The following is an 18,785-nucleotide window of genomic DNA, read 5'->3' on the forward strand; positions in this document are numbered from 1 at the left end:
TTTTGGTATTCACCAGTCACCATCAATGTAATTGCATTCCAAATGTTTTATTTCTCTGCTCTGATATCTCCCCATAAAATAAGTGTAAATATCAGTCTTTCTGCCGACTGCATTGATTCCTCTAGATGATCCATGCTCAGTAATTTTCTTGCTTTTGTTTGTACCTGTAGGCAACAATCTCTGGATATTTCTGCCTGTGTAATGCGGGCTGGACAGGCCCTAATTGTACAGAGAATATTGATGAATGCATTAGCAACCCATGCCAGAACGGGGGAAGCTGCACAGACGGGGTCAATGGCTACTCCTGCGAGTGCACCAGCTCCTGGACAGGACCTCAGTGCCAGACTGCCCAGCAAGGTATGGCCAGGACCTCCTGCCCTGGAGAAATGGGCCACCAGCCTTCAGCGAGTAGATGCTTGGTGTATATGATTAATCTGTGAATAAGAACCAAGTTCTGATGGAAAACAAAACAACCACCTTCTTGAAGGATTACAGGTCCTGTCCCAAAGTCCCTTGGAGGCAGAGTTTTCCATGAGTTGTGTTTATAGCTGCTTTGTTTAGCAACAGCAGCATAACAGTGAAGTTGACCTGCAGGCCCGCTGGCCTTGACTAGACGTCAGACATCCTAAAATCAGGTCTTTGTTCCTGAGAAAGTGGTCTGGTGAGCTGGTTGGGAAAGAAGATCTGATATAAAGACAATAGATTTACAGGATAATATATTAATGTTTCTCTTGTGTGCATATTATTTCATTTGTTGTGAAGCTGAGAGGTCCTGACGTTTTTAGTCAAGATGAAAAGCCAGAAAAGGTTTTCAAACAGAAATTTAATGAAAGAAATGTTATCAATGAAAATGGGGGACTTTGAGTTTTATAGAGTGACTGCAAGGTCCTGCCTTTAACATTTCTTCTTAATATCACTTTTTCTGTTTGTCTGGGATTTTTTTTTCCATTAATTTTAATTAAAAATGTCAGGATAGCATTCCAGTGAGCATCCCCATGGCAACCATCTGTTAGATGGCTCATATTTATTACAGGTTGCTGGGAAGAAAGCAGATTAACTTTTCACAGTATACAGAGGGTAAAACTTTCACAGAGCCACTGTGAAATCTGGTCTGGTTTAGAGCTCCTTCAAGCTCTTTTCTGTCTTCCTTAAATATCTAACCAGTAGTTTTTATTATCAGGCACATACCCATAGAAAAATAATATTTTAACCATTCATAGTAGAAGGGATAGAAAACCAGTTTTTTGTCCAGTGAGGAATTATAATGTAGTAACTTCTGTTTTAGTTCCTAATCAAGAGAAACATCATACATTTTATGACATGGTAATTCTGAATCTGGTTGAGAAGTGGTGAGATGTTTTAGCTGGACACTTCAATCAAGATTATATTATTTTTACCATTCCCTGATAAAAAATACTTCATTTCAGTTTGCTGAAAAGTAAATATTTCTTTAGCATGAGTTGAATATTGAACTACAGCTGCTTGTGGTATGCCACAGCTATATGTGTGTTGTATTTTGGGTGCTTTATGGACATATCTTTTTGTATCTGTTTGGGATTCCCAGTTCACAGCTCCCATATATTGAATGGCTCAATAAGAGAAAAGAGCATGGTATATCATGAGAGGTGTTATCTGGCCAAAAATCTGACCAAAAAGAATAAATGGGACAATAAAACAGCTGAAGGATAACTTCCATGATGCATCACTACTGAGAAAGACAATTTTATATCATGTTAGCTTCAAGATGTTATTTTATTGTAGGTGAATAATTTAAAGATTCAATCTGGAGGCAGCCCTCTTGAAACTAACTAGTTTATGGGTTTTTCTTGAGACAGAATCAATATCTTTTGGCAGTAGCCACATATTCCAGCTGAAAATCTTTATTCTTTTTTTCCAGGAACTACTTTTCTCTCAGGGAGTAATTTTGCTTATTTTTTGTGATGTCATTCCAATTTAGAGGAAATCCTGAAGAGTCTTTTACAGAAGTATCTTTTACCGTGGTTTTAAATGTTCAGGAAGCCAAAGCTATGCTAGAAAGTTAGGTTTTGTCTAAGTCTGTACAGCAATAGCACAAATTAATCAATTTATTTAATTTTCTGTCTCTTTCTGCAGTTTGTGGAGGATATCTCTCAGGCTCCAGGGGGACTTTCAGTTACCCTAACAACCCAAACAGCCAGCGGTACACCAGGGGGGTCAGCTGCGCTTGGGTTATTCAAACTAATCCAGACAAGGTAAAATAGAGTTCAGGTTAAAGGACCCCTCACTCTGCAGGACCCCTTAGCTCATCAGAGCAAACACAACCATCTTCATGCCACATATTCCAACACTGTGATCCAACTCTCCCAGAAGTCTTTTTCAAAGAGAATAAGTTTTAGACCCTTCCAAGCCTTCAGTCTCCTTACCCTAAGAATTAGCCCTGGCTATGCTTGCAAGGTTTTTCCTATGAAGCTGAGGGTTAGAATTTACTCATTCCTATAATCATTGCATCTAAAAATGAAATCTTAATAAAACACACCAAGTGACTGGAGATTTGTAATAAGTTTGTGAGGGCTGACATCACCTACCACCATGTAGAGAAGTTGCCTATTTTATGTTTCGTTAGACTGAGATCTGTGAATAGCTGCATGAGAAAAGCTCTGCTCTGATGGGATCCACAGGTGGTCCATGAGCTAAGTGGCCCCAGAACAATTTCATGTTTCTGATTTCTGAGCCTCAGAAATGTGGAATGCTGAATTCATATTGTCAATGGCTTTGTGTAATAACAGCATATGGATTTCTAAGGATTAATTTTTAAATGTTGCACTCAAATGTTTATTCTGATTCTGCTCTGCAATTAGCAATTCCACTTGTGTTATAAGTAACAACTACAAAAGATGTTACCTCACACTTCAGCATGGGACTTCTTTTTTGGAATATAAATATTTGATCTTTTTTGATGTTTCCTGGAATGAATTAAGTAGTTTTATAAACCAGTGGTTGCTAGTGGTTTATGCAGCATTTTATGTATGAGACATATCCTCAGCTTTAAGTGTGAGAGTCACTGCTGTCTTCAGCAGAGCTGTATTAAAGCACATCAGCGAGGAGTCTGGACATACATAAAGCTGTGTATGTCACTAAGTATCTAGAGTGGGCTTATGAGACACCAATTTGATATGTACAAAAAAAGATAATTTCATTTTTTTTTAACTCCCATGACAATATTTTCAACCATAGCAAGGATAAGAAATGTTAATTACCTGATGAGAAAACTGCCATAGGAGATGTAGAATAAAGTATTTTATGCTATATTTCAAGTCTTTTGCATGGCTTGAAATATGTACATATATATGTATTTTACAAATACAACAGAGACAGGCAAATGGTCTCAATTATTAGTTTACAGAAATAATGGTATTTCCAGACAACTTCCCTGTCCAAATTCTTTCCTATCTTCTCTTTTTTCTTTTGACCCTTAAGATTCTGTAATATCTTCTTCTGTCCTGGAAGTTTTCAGGAAATGGCATAATGGCTCCATAGCTCACAGATTCTTTCAGTTATATGAAAACATATAAACACATATGAACAGCCTGTTTATATAGTGTCTCAGCAGATGGGAAAAAAAAAAAAAGTTTCTTCTTTTGTTGCTTTCTGTTAGATTCTGCGTATTGCTTTCCCATTCTTCCAACTGGAGGCAAGTAATGGATGTAACTCTGCCTTCCTTCAAATCCATGATGGACCTTCAGCGTCAATGCACATGCTGGGGAAATACTGTGGCTCCTCACCTCCTGCAGAGCTTTTCAGTTCCCATAGCTCCCTGTATTTTTGGTTCTACTCAAACTACACCATTACAGCTGGAGGTTTTACTGTTCAGTGGGAATCTCGGGATCCTGGTAAGTTTGATGAAATATCCAATAATTTAGCATCTTCATGGCTTTGAAACAAAAAGAATGACCCATTTCCTTTGATTAGGTATCATGAGGAGCAGTAGGACAGTGTTTTACTAGGGAGTGAGGCTGAAATGTAGACATGTATGTCACTTTAAAATATTTAAACTCCAACTCTCAGCCTCTGCGTGAATAACTTTCTACTATTTTTAAGGCTGTTTTATACCTCCTGTGAGGAATCCCCCAAGAGCATGTGTTCCTGGAGATGCTGTTCTTCTGTTTAGTTCTCTTTCTCACAGAAGTATCTAGTGCTTTGAACAAGCAAGTTGCCTTTTTTTGCCACTGACGATATGAAAGAGGCTAGAGGGTTTGAACCATGCTTTTCAAACATGAGAGATTTTAAATTATGTGTGAGCTTTTTAATATGATTTGCTGTACATTTCTGCCTGAATTCTTAGTAACACCACTTGTGTGATTCTTCCAGGAGGCCTGGCAGTACATTTCTAGAGATAAACCCCAAATCATCTTGTACAACATCAAGCTCACTTCAATGTTCTGTCTATTGTCTAGAAAAAAAACTGTGCATTGGGTTATGATGCGTGTGTGTGCGTGTCGTTTGGTTTAGTGTGGTTTTTTTCCTTTCAATTGACATTATTAGATAGATAATTACTAATTGATGAATATTGGTACTGAAAAGTGAAAATACGTTTTGGGTATTAGAAAAAAACCAAAAAACAAAGAGGGAGAGAGGTATAGATATGACTAAACAAGCTATTCCTTAGATATAAAACACAAGTTACCCCTACCATTCCCAACTGTTACACTGAGAGGGATTTTTCTTTTATAACAGGTATATGAAACAGCCTTCCCTGTAATTAACATTTTATAAAAGTGAAAACAGCCTTGTGCTAGGATAAAATATGGAGACTATTTACAAAGTACAGAAATTCAGATTAATTTTGTAAATCCAATCCAAAACGCACTGCTTTTGATCATTCTTCTAATAATAGTTCCATCATAACTGGGAAAGAATCTTTCTTTTACTGTGCTAATCAGGAAATATTTGAACTTCTGCTTTTATAATCGAATTGCAGAATTAATTGTAAAATTTAAAGAAATAAGTAAATTGTTGGTTTGTTTGGCTTGGTCTTTGTTTTTAAATTTATTCCTGATCCCAAAGTGGTACGTAGTTTTGACACTACAGGAGAATTCATCTTCTGACATGTGGTGTTGAAGGATGTGTTATTTCATGTTTCTTTTCTGTCAGAATGTGGTGGTGAGCTGACGGGTACTTACGGCTCGATAAGCTCTCCAGGATACCCTGGTAACTATCCTGTAAACAGAGACTGTTTCTGGACCATCTCAACCAGTCCTGGCCTCCTCATCACATTTGCTTTTGGCACACTAAGCCTAGAACACCATGAAAACTGCAGTTCTGACCATTTAGAGGTAAAGTTTAATTGTGGATTATGACAACATTTTATGGCTATGTTATTGCAAAACTAGATGTTTCAAAACTTTTTCTGCGTACAGAAGGGGACTGTTCAAAAATTAAATCCTGGGTTGAAATACTCATTTGTACTTATTCCAGACACCAATGCACACTCAGATATACAGGCAGCACAGCAGAAAGAAGATGATATCACAGTCCACTGAAGTCAGTAGAAGTTTTGCAAGTAAAGAGGAATAGGATTCAGGCCAAATACCTGGTGGGAATCTTTCACTTTCTTACAAAGTTCAGTCTCCAAACTCCTTGACATATGTCAACCCACAGAGGATTAATCTGCTTAAGGAAAACTATTAGAGAATAGGATTAATAGATTCATATTACAGTACAGTCCATGACTTGATGTGTGAGTTTAGGCCTTTTTTCTAAAGTGAAAAGTAATTATTACAGAATTCGCCAATGCCGAGTCGTGGAAATGAGAAGCTGTTTTGGAATAGCATGTTTTCCAAAATTGTGCAATGCTGAGCATGATTTCAAGAAAATAACTGAACAGTAGATCTCCTGATACTTTCATTCCCTTTTGCAAAACCGTTGATGACTCTCCAAGGACCTTCATCAGAGCTCTGCTGGTGTGTCCGTTTCTCTGTTCCTGTGTGTTTAGAGGAACTTCCGATGAGCTTTCCCTCCACCCACCATCTGCAATATCTCGTGTGGCCCCTGAGATAACTTTAAGATTCTTGATATTGTTCACAGTTGGCACATATCTAATAATCCTAATCTCTGATTTATTATTCTATCTAGATTCGAGATGGTCTTCTTCCACAAGACCCTGTCCTTGGTAAATACTGTAGCACTGGATCTCCACCCCCACTCCAAACCACTGGTCCATATGCATGGATCCACTTTCACTCTGATGACTTAGTTACAGATAAAGGCTTCCACATCATCTATACAACATCACCTGGTAAGTAAAATTCAGCATTAAAATTTGGTCTGTAACATTCCCAGATATATATATCCCACAGATATAGCCAACAGCACATGAACGGGTGTAATTAACACTTGCTATTGAATAACACGGAAATCAGCTTTGATTTCCAGCCATTGTGCAGAAGCAGCCTAAACTGAGTTTCCATACTTGTGAATATCTCAACTAACAGATTTTTTTTCTAATATATAATAGCAGATCCAAGTTGTGGAGGAAATTACACGGATAGCGAAGGGGTTATCACATCCCCTTTCTGGCCTAACCCTTATATCAACAACCGACAATGTATCTACGTTATCAGACAGCCAGAGGATGAAAAAATATACCTCAATTTCACCCATATGGAGCTGGAGAGTCACACCGGTTGTTCATCAAATTATATTGAGGTGACTTTTCTTAATCAGTTGATATGAAAGGGTGATTACATGTGTGTACAAAATTGTGCAGCAAAATTTCTGTGCCAAGGGCCGCTGCAGAAATAGGTGTTTATCAAAGGACTAAGTATACTGATTTATTAGGGTTCAAAACTCACAGAGTCTAAAAGAGCAGGACTGTAGATTTGGAATGAAACAAACATAAGGGAATGAGAAAATCTGTTTAGCTTAACATTAATTTTTAATCAGCTGTACATGATTAAGGTAGACTTTAGACCTTTGATAAGTGTATGCCAAATGAAAGAAAAATAGAAATAATGCCACAGCCACTATGCAGCATTTTCTGGAGTCATGGTGTTATACTAAAAATCTTGTTCTGGGTCAAAAAGGAAGGGGACCATATATATGTTTATATATAAATACATATGTACATATATGCATATGTAAAGTCAGGAATTTATTGTTACTATAACTGAAATCTTACCATCTCCAGGTCTGCATTTCTCCGACCAACCACGGGTGAGGTTTCACCTGGTGCTGTGCAGCTCAGGACTCCTGGGGGCCATGGAGGATCCCCAAGGGGCATATCAGGGCTTGTCCCACCACCCTGGCCAGGGAGCAGGGCAGCCCTGGGCACTGGGCACCTCCCTGGGGACAGGGATGGACCAAGGCCAGGCTGGGATGTGGGCGTGTGGGTGGCCCTGGCTCAGCAGAGCCCGCGGCCGGGCAGGGCTGTGCGGGGCTGAAGACCAGCCCTGCTGCCATGTCGCTGGGGCAGGGACTCATGGCCCTGGGTGCTGACATGGAGTCCTGGGCTTTGGGCAGGGTGTGGGGGACCTGGGGGACCCCTGGCTTGGTCAGTGAGTCCTGGTGGTGCCCTCAGGGCTGACAAACCCTTCATGTTGATGGCCCACGCCACTTCTGTCAGCCTGTCCCTGTTCCCCTCTGTGCTGTGCCCTGACTCGCCATGTCTCAAGGCATCTGCTGTCGCACCCGGCCTGTATTTCTCCATACAGCCATGAATACTTCATCCTACGTGGAATGGAATAACTGCTGGGTACTGCTCTTGGTGTAAAACTGTGTCTGTACCACACAGAGGTAAACAGATGTAAACCAAACTGGGCACAGGCACCCGATTGATCGGCGCAGGTGCAGCTGCAGCTGCAGCAGTGGGACCAGAGCTGGGCCCCCGCTGCAGGCTGTGCGGGTACCTGGCAGCGCAGGTTCGGTTTTGTGCTTCGTCTCTTCTTGACCAAGAGAGGAATAGGCCTCTGTCGGCTCCGTGCAGTTAATCTGTTTTTAAAAGATGTTATTGTGCTGACATCGTTCCCTTCCCTCCTCCTCTAATTCAGAGACTTTGGTTGGAATGAAGAGTAATTAGTTTCTGAAATGAGAGGGGAAGTGTGTTTAATGAAAACAGACAGCTTTTGTTTGTTTGGCCTGGTACTCCTCTTGCCTAATTGCTGGCAGAATGGCAGCTAAATTCACAGCAGCCAGAGAAACAAAACCATTTCTGTTGAACACAATCAGTTTGTATTAGTTCAGCAAGGCATTTACCTCACTGCTCGCTGAGCGGGCACGGCCCGTTCTGTGTCCCTGTGCTGCCGCCTTCCCCTTGTCCTGCCCGCTCACCGGGGCTCAGCCCCGAGCAGATACAGCACCGATGTTTTCTGACCAGGACAGCTGGTACGATGAAAGCACCGTGCTCTTTAGCAAGTCCTGTTTTTTCCATATTTTTCTAAAACACTGTCTCACTGGGGTTTATAATTAAGTTCAGCTAGGGAGATAGCTTTTGGGTGTTCATGTTACTTTAAAAGTCAGTCTCTGACAATTGTTTTGTCAATTTGAAAATATGCAGGTTATTTCCATCCCTGGTGACACCAGGAAACCTGCAGTTTCCACAAAGGCCAAATACAGTTCATAGGCACTGGGTCAGGTAGGGTTTTTTAATCTTTTAGTAAGGAAGTAACTGCCTGTGATGAGGGATCTGCAATAAGAAACTAGACACAATAAAAGTTCTTATTTAAGAAAACCTGTGACATGGTGCTGCAGAGGTAAGATGTTAGCCAAGCCGGCTACTCCTTCATACCACCCTCCCAATTGGCAATAGGAGACATTACTCATGTGGTTTAGAGAACTTACTATTTTTATCACTACTCACTGGGCTACACCAAATATGTAGGAGAATCAGGTCAAGAAAAAATGTAAACTCGTGTACTGATCATCCCATCCTTCCATTGAGCTCTCCTAAATCATGTGCTTGTGACTATTACTTTGATGGCTCTTTGTCCCTTTATAACCCTTTATAAATAAGTAAAACAGTTATTCTTTTTTTTTTTTTTTTTTTTTTTTTTTAATTTAGCAGTTCCTGTGAGATTATAATTTGATCTGGATATGAGATTCCAACACTTTCATGATCTGACATATTTCTCTTTTTCTTTTTGATGACTAGGTTCGAGATGGTGACAGTGAGGTGTCATCTCTTATTAGAAAGTTCTGTAATAGTACACTTATGTCTCCAATCATTTCTACCAGCAACAGCCTCTGGATCAAGTTCAAGTCTGATGCATCTGTGCAAAGGGCTAGCTTCAGAGCCATTTATCAAGTTGGTAAGAGGAACTGGTGACTTGCTCAGTCAACTAATCTGTAATTTGGACACTTTCAGTCATTTCAGTGTTATATTATACATATTATGGGCCTAAGACAACTTCAAAAGAAACGAAAGAAAAAAAAATGGAGCCAGCTTATTTATTTATTGCTGCTTTTAGAAATACTAATATGCTGTCTGCAGTAGGACTGTTGTAGACACTCCTACCATTCTTGGAAATGCACCCCCCATTGCTTCTATTATTGATAAATCACTTACCACTAACATACCAAAGATGATATAGCTATAATTCTACCTAAATACTTTTATTTTCATTATCCCTATCTTTTACTCTTCAATTATCAAGTCTGTCTGTTTGTGTGAAACAAATGAGTCAAATCCATAAGTTTTCATGAGCACTGTTAGATTGGTCTTCTGTATATACGTTTATGCTACAATTATAGCAATATGTTCTTTTAAATATGTTCTTAATGATACTTGGATGATCTGTAGTAGGGGCTGTAAGAAGGTTTTTAGGACTGATTTTCTTCTAATTCCATAGTGATGTTTGATAGACATCCCATTATATGTTCCTTGAAACCATTTATCACACGTGCTGATTCTTGGTGTCTCTCGGCAGCCTGTGGAGGCTCCTTGTCTGGAGCAGGCACCATCCGTTCACCTTACTACCCCAGGACATCCCCTCACCCAAAGACCTGTGAGTGGATCATCTCCCAGCCACCTGGCAAAGTGGTGATTCTTAACTTTGTTGACTTTGAAGTTCAAAATGCAACCACTTGTGACTCGGACTACATCGAGGTAAAGAATAATACGTATATACTATGAAGGGCAGATAGATCCTTATCTGTATGTTCCTTCTCATACTCATCTCCACCAAAGCAGAACTGCTTGATAGACAAGCACTTCTACAGTAGTTATAAAAGCTTTTCCAGGTTCATAATGGGACCCCAAATATTTTCTTTGTTCTTCAAAGTAGATATGCCCATTTTGATAATCAGAGATAAGTATCAGATGTCTTTAAATATTAAAGACAGACCTGGGTTTGTGTGCTACTTACTGTTGAGGGTATAAGATCTCAGCTTTTCTCCATCTGACACATTTCGGGTGGAACGGTCCTTCTCTAGCAGTCATAATGTTGCATTGTATGTGCCTGTAGTAGGGTAAGGTTTGACTTAGTAATGGTCTCTTTTATATGGTTCTTATTAATTCATTTGTGCTTGCAACTTCAATATAATAGAAATTTGTATGGGATATTTTGAATACACTGTTCTTCAGGTCAAAGATGGCAACAACACAGACTCTCCTCTTTTGTATAAATACTGTGGTACAGCTGGACCATCTAGAGTGCAGTCTACACAGAACTATCTCTATATCAAATTCAGAGCTTCCTCTCTTACCAGCCTTGGTTTCAGAGCTGAGTATTGGCCATCAGATACAGGTAAGGATTTTTTGTTGTTGTTTTCTTTGTAGAGTGTTGGGACTTTCCATATTTTCCTGTACACTGAAAACATTTTATGATGGTGTAATGGGAGATAAATTCTGAATCAGTTACTGTGTAGTATGCATTGAGGAAAAAAAGACTACAAAATTTCAGAAAGAAGAATATCCAATTTTATAAGTGTCTAATTTTTTAATAAGTATATCGTTTAACCTGATGTTTTAAATCTCTACAGTATGTGGAGAGACTCTCACTGGGCCAGAAGGAACCATTACAAGTCCGGGTCATCCAGATGTCTACCCACATGGTATTAACTGTACCTGGATTATCTCCATTCAACCCGGCTACCTTATCCGCCTGACATTCACTTCATTTAACTTGGAATTTGATGATAGTTGCAGAAAGGATTATCTTGAAATATATGACAACAGCACTGTGCAAAAACTGGGAAGGTGAATATGTCTATTAGCCTACAGAGCTGAATTACTGTAGAGTGAGCACTGTCCTATAGATCTCGACATCCAATTTGCTTCCTTAAATTTTGTGGAGACGTTAACTTCTCTGCATTACAGAAGGCAGTAGAGATAGCTTGCTTTCTTTGACCATAGGATGAGAAGCATATTTAATAAATATCGTACTGGGAGAAACTAGCTTGTGTCAAGAGGACAGTTTTTTTAAGAACAGGTTTCAGTAGCTGGCATTGTCCAGCTCCATTAACATTTTGATTTACAGGAAATAAATTCAAAAGCATCTGTGCAAAGAAAAGATGTGATTTGAAGCATTTGCAGAAGTGAAAGATTACTTAAAAAATTGTGCATTTGGATCTCAGCAAAAACTAAACTGAAGTCCGCATTTTATAGGATTTTGTTTTCACTTTCTCCTGATATGTGATTTTATCTTAGGGAAGAATATTTGCTTTTTTTCTCCCTTCACCAACTGTGGTATACACAGGGTTTCTTGCCACCCTAGAATTCAAGAACATCTGAACTACTTGGGAACAGTATCCAGCTGCAGCTACAGCCTGTAAAGTAGTTGGCTGACATGGAAGTATTTTGGAAAATAAGGAGCAAATGACTCTCATATAATAATGGAGAGCGTTTTGCAATCTTAGCCTTTGGCCAGCCACTCTGACTCCTAAAAAAGAACAGAATTCATTGTAGGTACAGAATAGAATAACTTCAATAAGAATTTGACAACTTGATGAACAGTTTCTCCATCAACTTTGCCATGCAAGATTTTTACCCTTGGACATGTAGTGTGCTATTTAGTCCCATGACATGGGGTCCATGGCTGGGGGTCTGTATCATCCAAAGGAGACATTTCTGTATGTGTAGCTGCTCAAACTTCTCAGGAAAGCTGAATCCTCTTCCAGTAATATAGATGCCCCATAAAGTGCTGCCATTCAATTTGGGGCATCTTTTTGCTGCAGGTACTGTGGAAGATCAGTTCCACCTTCTCTCACTAGTGGTGGCAACATGATGATGTTGTACTTCGTGAGCGATTTCAGCATTATATCTGAGGGCTTCTCAGCTAATTATATCTCCCTGGATGCAACAAAAGGTAATATCTCAGTCTGTTCATTATGCAAATTTAATGTTTTCAGCTGTCACTATATAACCACTACTAGAAACAGAAACATTCGGTTAACAGAAGACTGCCTGGTGCCTCTTCAACCCCTTCTTATCTATCCTGCTTTATTCACAAGCCTTTTCCTCCCTAGGAAAGCAGAAAGCAATTCCTGTAAGCAGCACTGCTGGTTTCTTTAAAAAGCCAGTAAGAGCTGACATGGCAGAACTGCATGAATTATTTAGGAAAAGTATTTTCTGAATTTGCTTTGACCGTTCTGAGCTAAGTATGTGTGATCTGAGAAGCTTAGCAAACATGGACAACTCATTTGAATTGGAGACTCTCAGGTGCCGTAAAAATTAATTTAGTCCCAATTAAGATGCAATATTGATGATAGGCAGAGAGAGGTCATATAGGATGAAATTTGATAAAGCAGAAAAATAACCTGAAAGCACAAGCTGGTTTTTTTCATCAGAACGGAGTGCAGCATTTCTGTCTCCAGAAGAGTACAAGGCTCCTGTTATGCCTTATATCTGTTCTTTAAGTATGTCCTTTTAAGGGGCCCAAGACATAAATCACTAGGGAAAAGACTACTGAAGAGAAGAATGACTGTCCTTTCCCTTAGTTCTCTAAAGCAGAGAAAAACTAAAAAATTGCTCAGAATTCTAATTGATTTGAAGGTTTTCCAGGGTGGAGGCACATCTATGTTTTCAAACTATGCTGAGCCCACCACACCTGGTCCAGTGTTTGCACATTTCTCCAGCGCTGGAAGTGTGTTAGCAGTGATTGAGCTGCACTCGAAAGAGCAGCCTCTTGGTGAAACACTGCAACTGCCGCTTCCATAGACCTAATAGACGTGTATCTGCTATTGATCTCGTCACTGCTAAACACAGATTTATGGGGGTAGAGGGATAGGTTCTGCCTAGCAAAATTAAACCACGGAAGAGATAGAGTGGGACAATGAAAAACAGTAAAAATGAGGATAGATTTGTAGCTGGGTTATTTGTGTACCCATCGTTAACCAGTTTCTAGCTGGTTTATATGTGTGAGTGCAGGATACAAGGGTTTTATTAGATGAATACCAGAAATTCATAGTACTCATCCAGGTACTCATCCAGTACTCATCCAGACATAAATTAGCAATGACTTCTTACTGTTTGCTATGATTTGCTTTAATCCTTTTATTTTTCCTACTTTCTGAGTTTCTCCAACCTGCTTAAAACCAGAAAAATTTCTGATTTCTACCTTGTAAAAAATAACTGCTTTCTTGGTGACAGCTTGGAAAATTTGGCTATTATTTCATCTCTCAAGCATGTGTGTAGGCGAGACCAGTACAGATTTTGCCACTGTTTTTATTCACTACCAGATAACTTATAAATCCAAATAATCCATTTTCTCAGCTGCCTTCTTTCATACTTGATTTATTTGGCATGGTAACCAAAAAGCCAGTAAAAACAATTAAGATTTAATGAGAACTATTCCAAGAAAGAAATTTTTATTTGTTAGAAAATAATAGGCCAAAAAAAAAGTTCTACTTCTAAAAGTCTTTCCAAGAAAGAGTCTGTAGTTTGAAAACTGAGTTCTTACTAGTGAGAAACTGTGAAACTATCAGCTTTAAAAAGGAAGTGTTTCGTGAGCCTGTTTTTGCAGCTGCCAACTGTAACTTCTGTAAATATGGTTGTTGCTTGTTAATGTGATTTTTACTTTACCTCCTATTAATATTTCATGGGTAGATTTGATTCCTTGCTAATTGTTCGCATAGCAGCTCTTCTCATAGTTCATCAAGATCAAAATATTCTGTACTCAACATTAATCCATATTTCTGTCTCACTCACACCTACAACTATGATCTCTAGAATAAATGTTTTTTTCACTTCAACCACTATAGTTTGCAGAACTATGGTGAAGTAGCAGATAACTACTGAAACTGAGAGTAATAACCCTATAGAGAAGTGAAACTACAATATTTTCTTTACAGAGATTCGTTTCTTTTGGTCCTAGCACAAGCATAGCAGTACTATAAAGTTGTCATATATACTGGACTGCTAACATTCATTTTTGATTAAGAATAAAGTGTTTTGAGGCTGCTGTGGCCTGAGAGAAGGCAAATGTGTGTATGCGCACTTTGCTACAAGAAGCAACTCCCCATTTCCCTGAAATCATGTCAAGTTTAGTTTTCCCACTGTGAGATGTTTAGGGCTGATATTCATCTTATGTATATCCAGTTGCACTAAGGTATCAAACTGCTGAACATAATCATATATGAAATATTTACCAAAGCTACAGATTTTTTTTCTTTACATCTGCTGCCTAGTTTGACTTTTTCTGCTAAGGAAAATATGGTTCTAATAATGTTTCTTGTGCAATAAGAATCCCTCATATTTCTGAGCTGTTTTCTTAGCCAGCTACAGCGTAACCAATATCAGAACTGGTCAAAGCTGTTCTGGTTCATATTAGATGTTTCAATAGGCTTTTGCCTCAAGTCATTTTACAGAGAATGAGCTATTGAAAAGATGGACAAGATTCTCCAAAAAAAGGAGTTAAAAAAAAAAAAGATAAATATAAGTGAAAAAAAAGGTCTTTGTCTTTTGTGTCTTCTCTATGCATCTTAGAAAACCAAGTTTTTATTAGCATGGTTTATATGTGATATATTAATTAGTTGAAAAGTAGCCTGAAAATAATGACAAAGTTGTATTTCCTGCTCAAAAAATTTGAATGCCATGAGATACAGCCATGGCTGTGGTCCATGAAGTGCAAACAATTGTTTTAGCAGTCTGCCAGCTGGTAGCTGTGAATAGCTCATGTAGCAGGAATACAAATGGAAATCCTTCAATCAAATATACCCACATGATACACAGTTGTTTAAAATGTATATTGCCCACTTAAACTATTTGTACCTTGGATGCTCAGTTCTTGGCCATCTTTCTGTCTTTTAAAAGGGAAAGTCACATAGAAAGCATGGTAATATTTAGATTTATTTCCTAGACTTCATGTCTCAAATATCAGATAGACGAATGTCACTACAACCATGTAAGTGTTACAACAGATTTTAAGGGTTTTCTTTTGCCCATCTTGGCTGTCCATACCACAAAGAACCCATGGAAAAATATTGAAAAGTCTTTGAAAGGGCTCAGTCTTTCCTGGAAGTGTTGATCAGGGTCTTGAAAAATTCAGGCCACAATTTTTCAATAGGAATAGCACTATAGTCAGGGTATGTGTTTTATTGTCCTCAACTTCTTCACAAGTAAGTGGTAATTTATTTGTTTTACTTTGAAATGGGGTATTGTGCAGGATTTTAAAAAAAATTTCTTTCGAGCAAAGACAGGAATGGAGATTAATGGTTGAACGAGGCTGAGCAAAGACATCAAAAAAAGCTGAAGTTCTACATGCACCTTGGGCACCTGCTCAGCTCATCCTGAGTGTCCAGAAAAAGGCTCAATCAGCTGGTGACTGGCAACTTGTTAGACCACCGTAACTCGGTTATGTTCGATCAGGATATTAGTCCGCCTATGTATGCCTATAGATGTGTATCCACCTCTATAGTGTGTGTAAATCAGCAGAAGACAGTTGGAGATTCTTCTTGAACAGCTGTACCCCATGTTCCTAAGGGATTCGGGTCTGAAACAGCACAAAGGGCCTCTGTGTGCCTTCTTGCTGAAAATTAAGCCTGTGAGCATCTGCCAGCAGCAGTAACAGGAGGCCCTGAAGTGCAGATGAGCTTTTCCATTGCCTGTGGAGAGGAATATACTTCATGTGATAGTTTCTTCCTTTTTATTTTTTTTTTTCCTAAGCATGCATAGTGTTACATAAAGGTCTAATTGTCAGGAATCCCAGTTTTTCTTTGGCAGACCGAGACAGAAAGAAAACTGCCATTTTACATATGACACTATCGTTTTATTTTTGATTAATTAGGATTGTGGCAAATGATGAATATCTCTTTATGGGAGAAAACAGGAATATAATTTTATGCAGTATGCATGATTGCATGAGTGAGTGGTACAAAAGTTGGCATTTTTCTCTACTGTTGGCTATTACAGTGGGTTACTGCCATTTATGGCATTTTTTTGCAGAAGAGCAAACGCACTACCAAAATCAGAAAGCAGACTGAATAGCTTTCAAAACCTCACACACTGGCAAGGCAAGATGTGCAATTGTCCTTGACAATTGCCACTGCCTTCTTTTTTTCATAAGCTGCAGTAAGTGTCTTCAAACTAAACTGAATTCATATTTTTCTCCAGGCATATAGCAATTACATTACAGAGTTAGACTGCATTCTGAACTTTGGCAAAGGAGTCAAAGTACTGTTTTCCTGCTAACTTTGCTAATAGCTTTCAGTGAAGAACTATTCCTGCCCAAGCACCCCCCCAAATGCCGTGTTAGTGAGGTGAGTGCAGAAGGGGAGTGCCAGCTCTCCTGCTGAAAGCAGAACATAACGAATGAATCCAGTTAACCAGAAGAGCATTGGCTGACACAAAACGTGGGTTCATTTATGCTTTTCCTAATCATCATAGCAGCATCTAACTTGGATTTATTTCATTGTAGCCAGAAGTCTGACATTTCTAAGGCAATCATTGTTCCACCTTTTGTATTCATCCCCCTTAGCTCCTAAGACAGAAATGTGAAGTGTAGAGCAGTATAGAGCATCCAGTTTAAAACAGCACACTTGGGATATGAGTTTCTGTATGGATTACTCCTAAGAAAAGAAACTTTGGTGAGGGAAGCAACCTGGACAATTCTGTGGAATTTGTTCTTAAAAGGGCTGATAAAAATATTTTGGCTTCTGTGTTGCTAATTTTACCCTAAGGGCCCTTATCTACTACCATCAATTTTAATATTCTCCAGGCTGAAAGCTAGCATTCGTGCTCCTAGCCTCTGAGTGGATACGGAATGGCAGTATTGCAACATCTCTAACCATTAAACATGCATGAGTCAGGCACCTACCAACCTGCCATTCCCAAATCAGAAGGAAATAATTAGTTTAAAATAAGTAACCTAATAAATATACACACATTTTCATTTTAATTTTTATTGCTTTTTGTGTAATGAGCCATTAGGAAAAACTTGGGTCACGTCAGATTTCTAATCCTGCAGGCAGGGTTCTCAAGAAATCATATGACTTAGGGATCTGAGGTTTGGTGATCAGCCCTACATATCATGAAACACCACAGGAGCTGGCAGCACAGCCATAAGGGCATTATAAGGATTTATAAGGCAGCAAAAGGTTTTTAAATGGACCAGGACTAACCTGATTGTTACATGTAAATGTTGGAGCATATCAGTGATGGAACACACAAATGAATACAATTCTAAAGACTTTAATAGATCATGATTTTAGGTAATTTGTGCACGAAGCCTTTTTGACTTGTCAATACCAAAGTACAGTCCAATGACAGAAAATTATTGGCCTGTTTCTGTGGCCTGTTTCTTTGTTCTCCTTATGGTGAATTAGGAACATGAGTCTGGTAGCTAGCTTTGGGGCTATTTATCCCACAGAAAACATTTTCAACAGAGGCCTTCCAGGTGACCAAGTATGTAAAAAAACCAACCAACCAACCAAACATTAAAAAATATACCATTAAAAGCAAAAGCATTTTAGTAGTTAGAATGGGTAGAGAGCAGACATAGAAATGACAGAGCTTAGACATGGAGGGCCTGAGCTCTTAAATTATTATGCAATATATCATCTCCTCATAGCCAGCAACTGCATTCAGTTTCCACCACCACTGCTTTTCAGAAGTTCAGGAATCCTGCCTTTTGTGTTGATCACGACATCCCTTTCAGTTTCCCTTCTCTGCTTACTTGGATTTTAGGTCAGAGCCAACTTAGGCAGCTGGAACTACTCTTACATTGCCTGTTTATTACAGACACAGTGTTATGGTAAAAGCTGAACAAGTCAACTCAAATATAAGAATTTCCACGAAAAAGCTGGATCCTGGTTTTAGTTTTTAGTGACGACATTTAGCAGTAAGGTGTGTCGAGGAAGAGTTATAATGCACAGGAGCACAGGATGTTTGCTCCTTTGCTGGAAGTAGAAATTTCCTGTTAATTTAGCCTACACATTAAATTAATTCATACATGTTTCTTTTCTTTTTAAGTGTGCTCTCATGACTACAATACTGAAATTGGTGTGCTAAGGTCTCCAAATTATCCCAATAACTACCCTGTCCGGATGGAGTGTATATACACCATCACAGTGGGAATAAACAGACAGATTGTGCTGAGCTTCACCAACTTCAGCTTGCACGGGAATAAACGCTGTACAGAAGATTATGTAGAAATCAGGCAAGTCTGATTATTTCTCTTGTTCTTATTACTGTTAACAATGGAAGTTGACCAAATCCACTTAGGTATGTTCAAAAGCCATAGTTTTAACTATACACCTGTGCTGTCAATGTGGGACTTTAAAGGCTACCTTTTTCTCCTCCTACCCTGCTCTGTTATCAGGTTTCCTACTTGGTAAATTCCAGTTCTCAGAGACAGTGAAGTGTGTGGACAGGTTCC

General features: G+C 38.9%; 1 protein-coding gene across 1 annotated transcript in view; it reads left to right on the forward strand.

Annotated features, from left to right (window-relative positions):
* The window catches only part of CUBN (cubilin), a 143,336-nt gene that overhangs the window by 14,074 nt on the left and 110,477 nt on the right, over positions 1-18,785 (forward strand). Inside the window, 12 exon segments of the mRNA XM_065628711.1 lie at positions 171-357; positions 2,113-2,231; positions 3,635-3,869; positions 5,131-5,312; positions 6,112-6,274; positions 6,494-6,684; positions 9,125-9,281; positions 9,900-10,078; positions 10,556-10,718; positions 10,954-11,170; positions 12,148-12,278; positions 18,380-18,566. Coding sequence (XP_065484783.1) covers positions 171-357; positions 2,113-2,231; positions 3,635-3,869; positions 5,131-5,312; positions 6,112-6,274; positions 6,494-6,684; positions 9,125-9,281; positions 9,900-10,078; positions 10,556-10,718; positions 10,954-11,170; positions 12,148-12,278; positions 18,380-18,566 — 2,111 coding nt within the window.

This window comes from Caloenas nicobarica, chromosome 2, assembly GCF_036013445.1.
Source record: "Caloenas nicobarica isolate bCalNic1 chromosome 2, bCalNic1.hap1, whole genome shotgun sequence".
NCBI classification, from domain to species: Eukaryota; Metazoa; Chordata; class Aves; order Columbiformes; family Columbidae; genus Caloenas; species Caloenas nicobarica.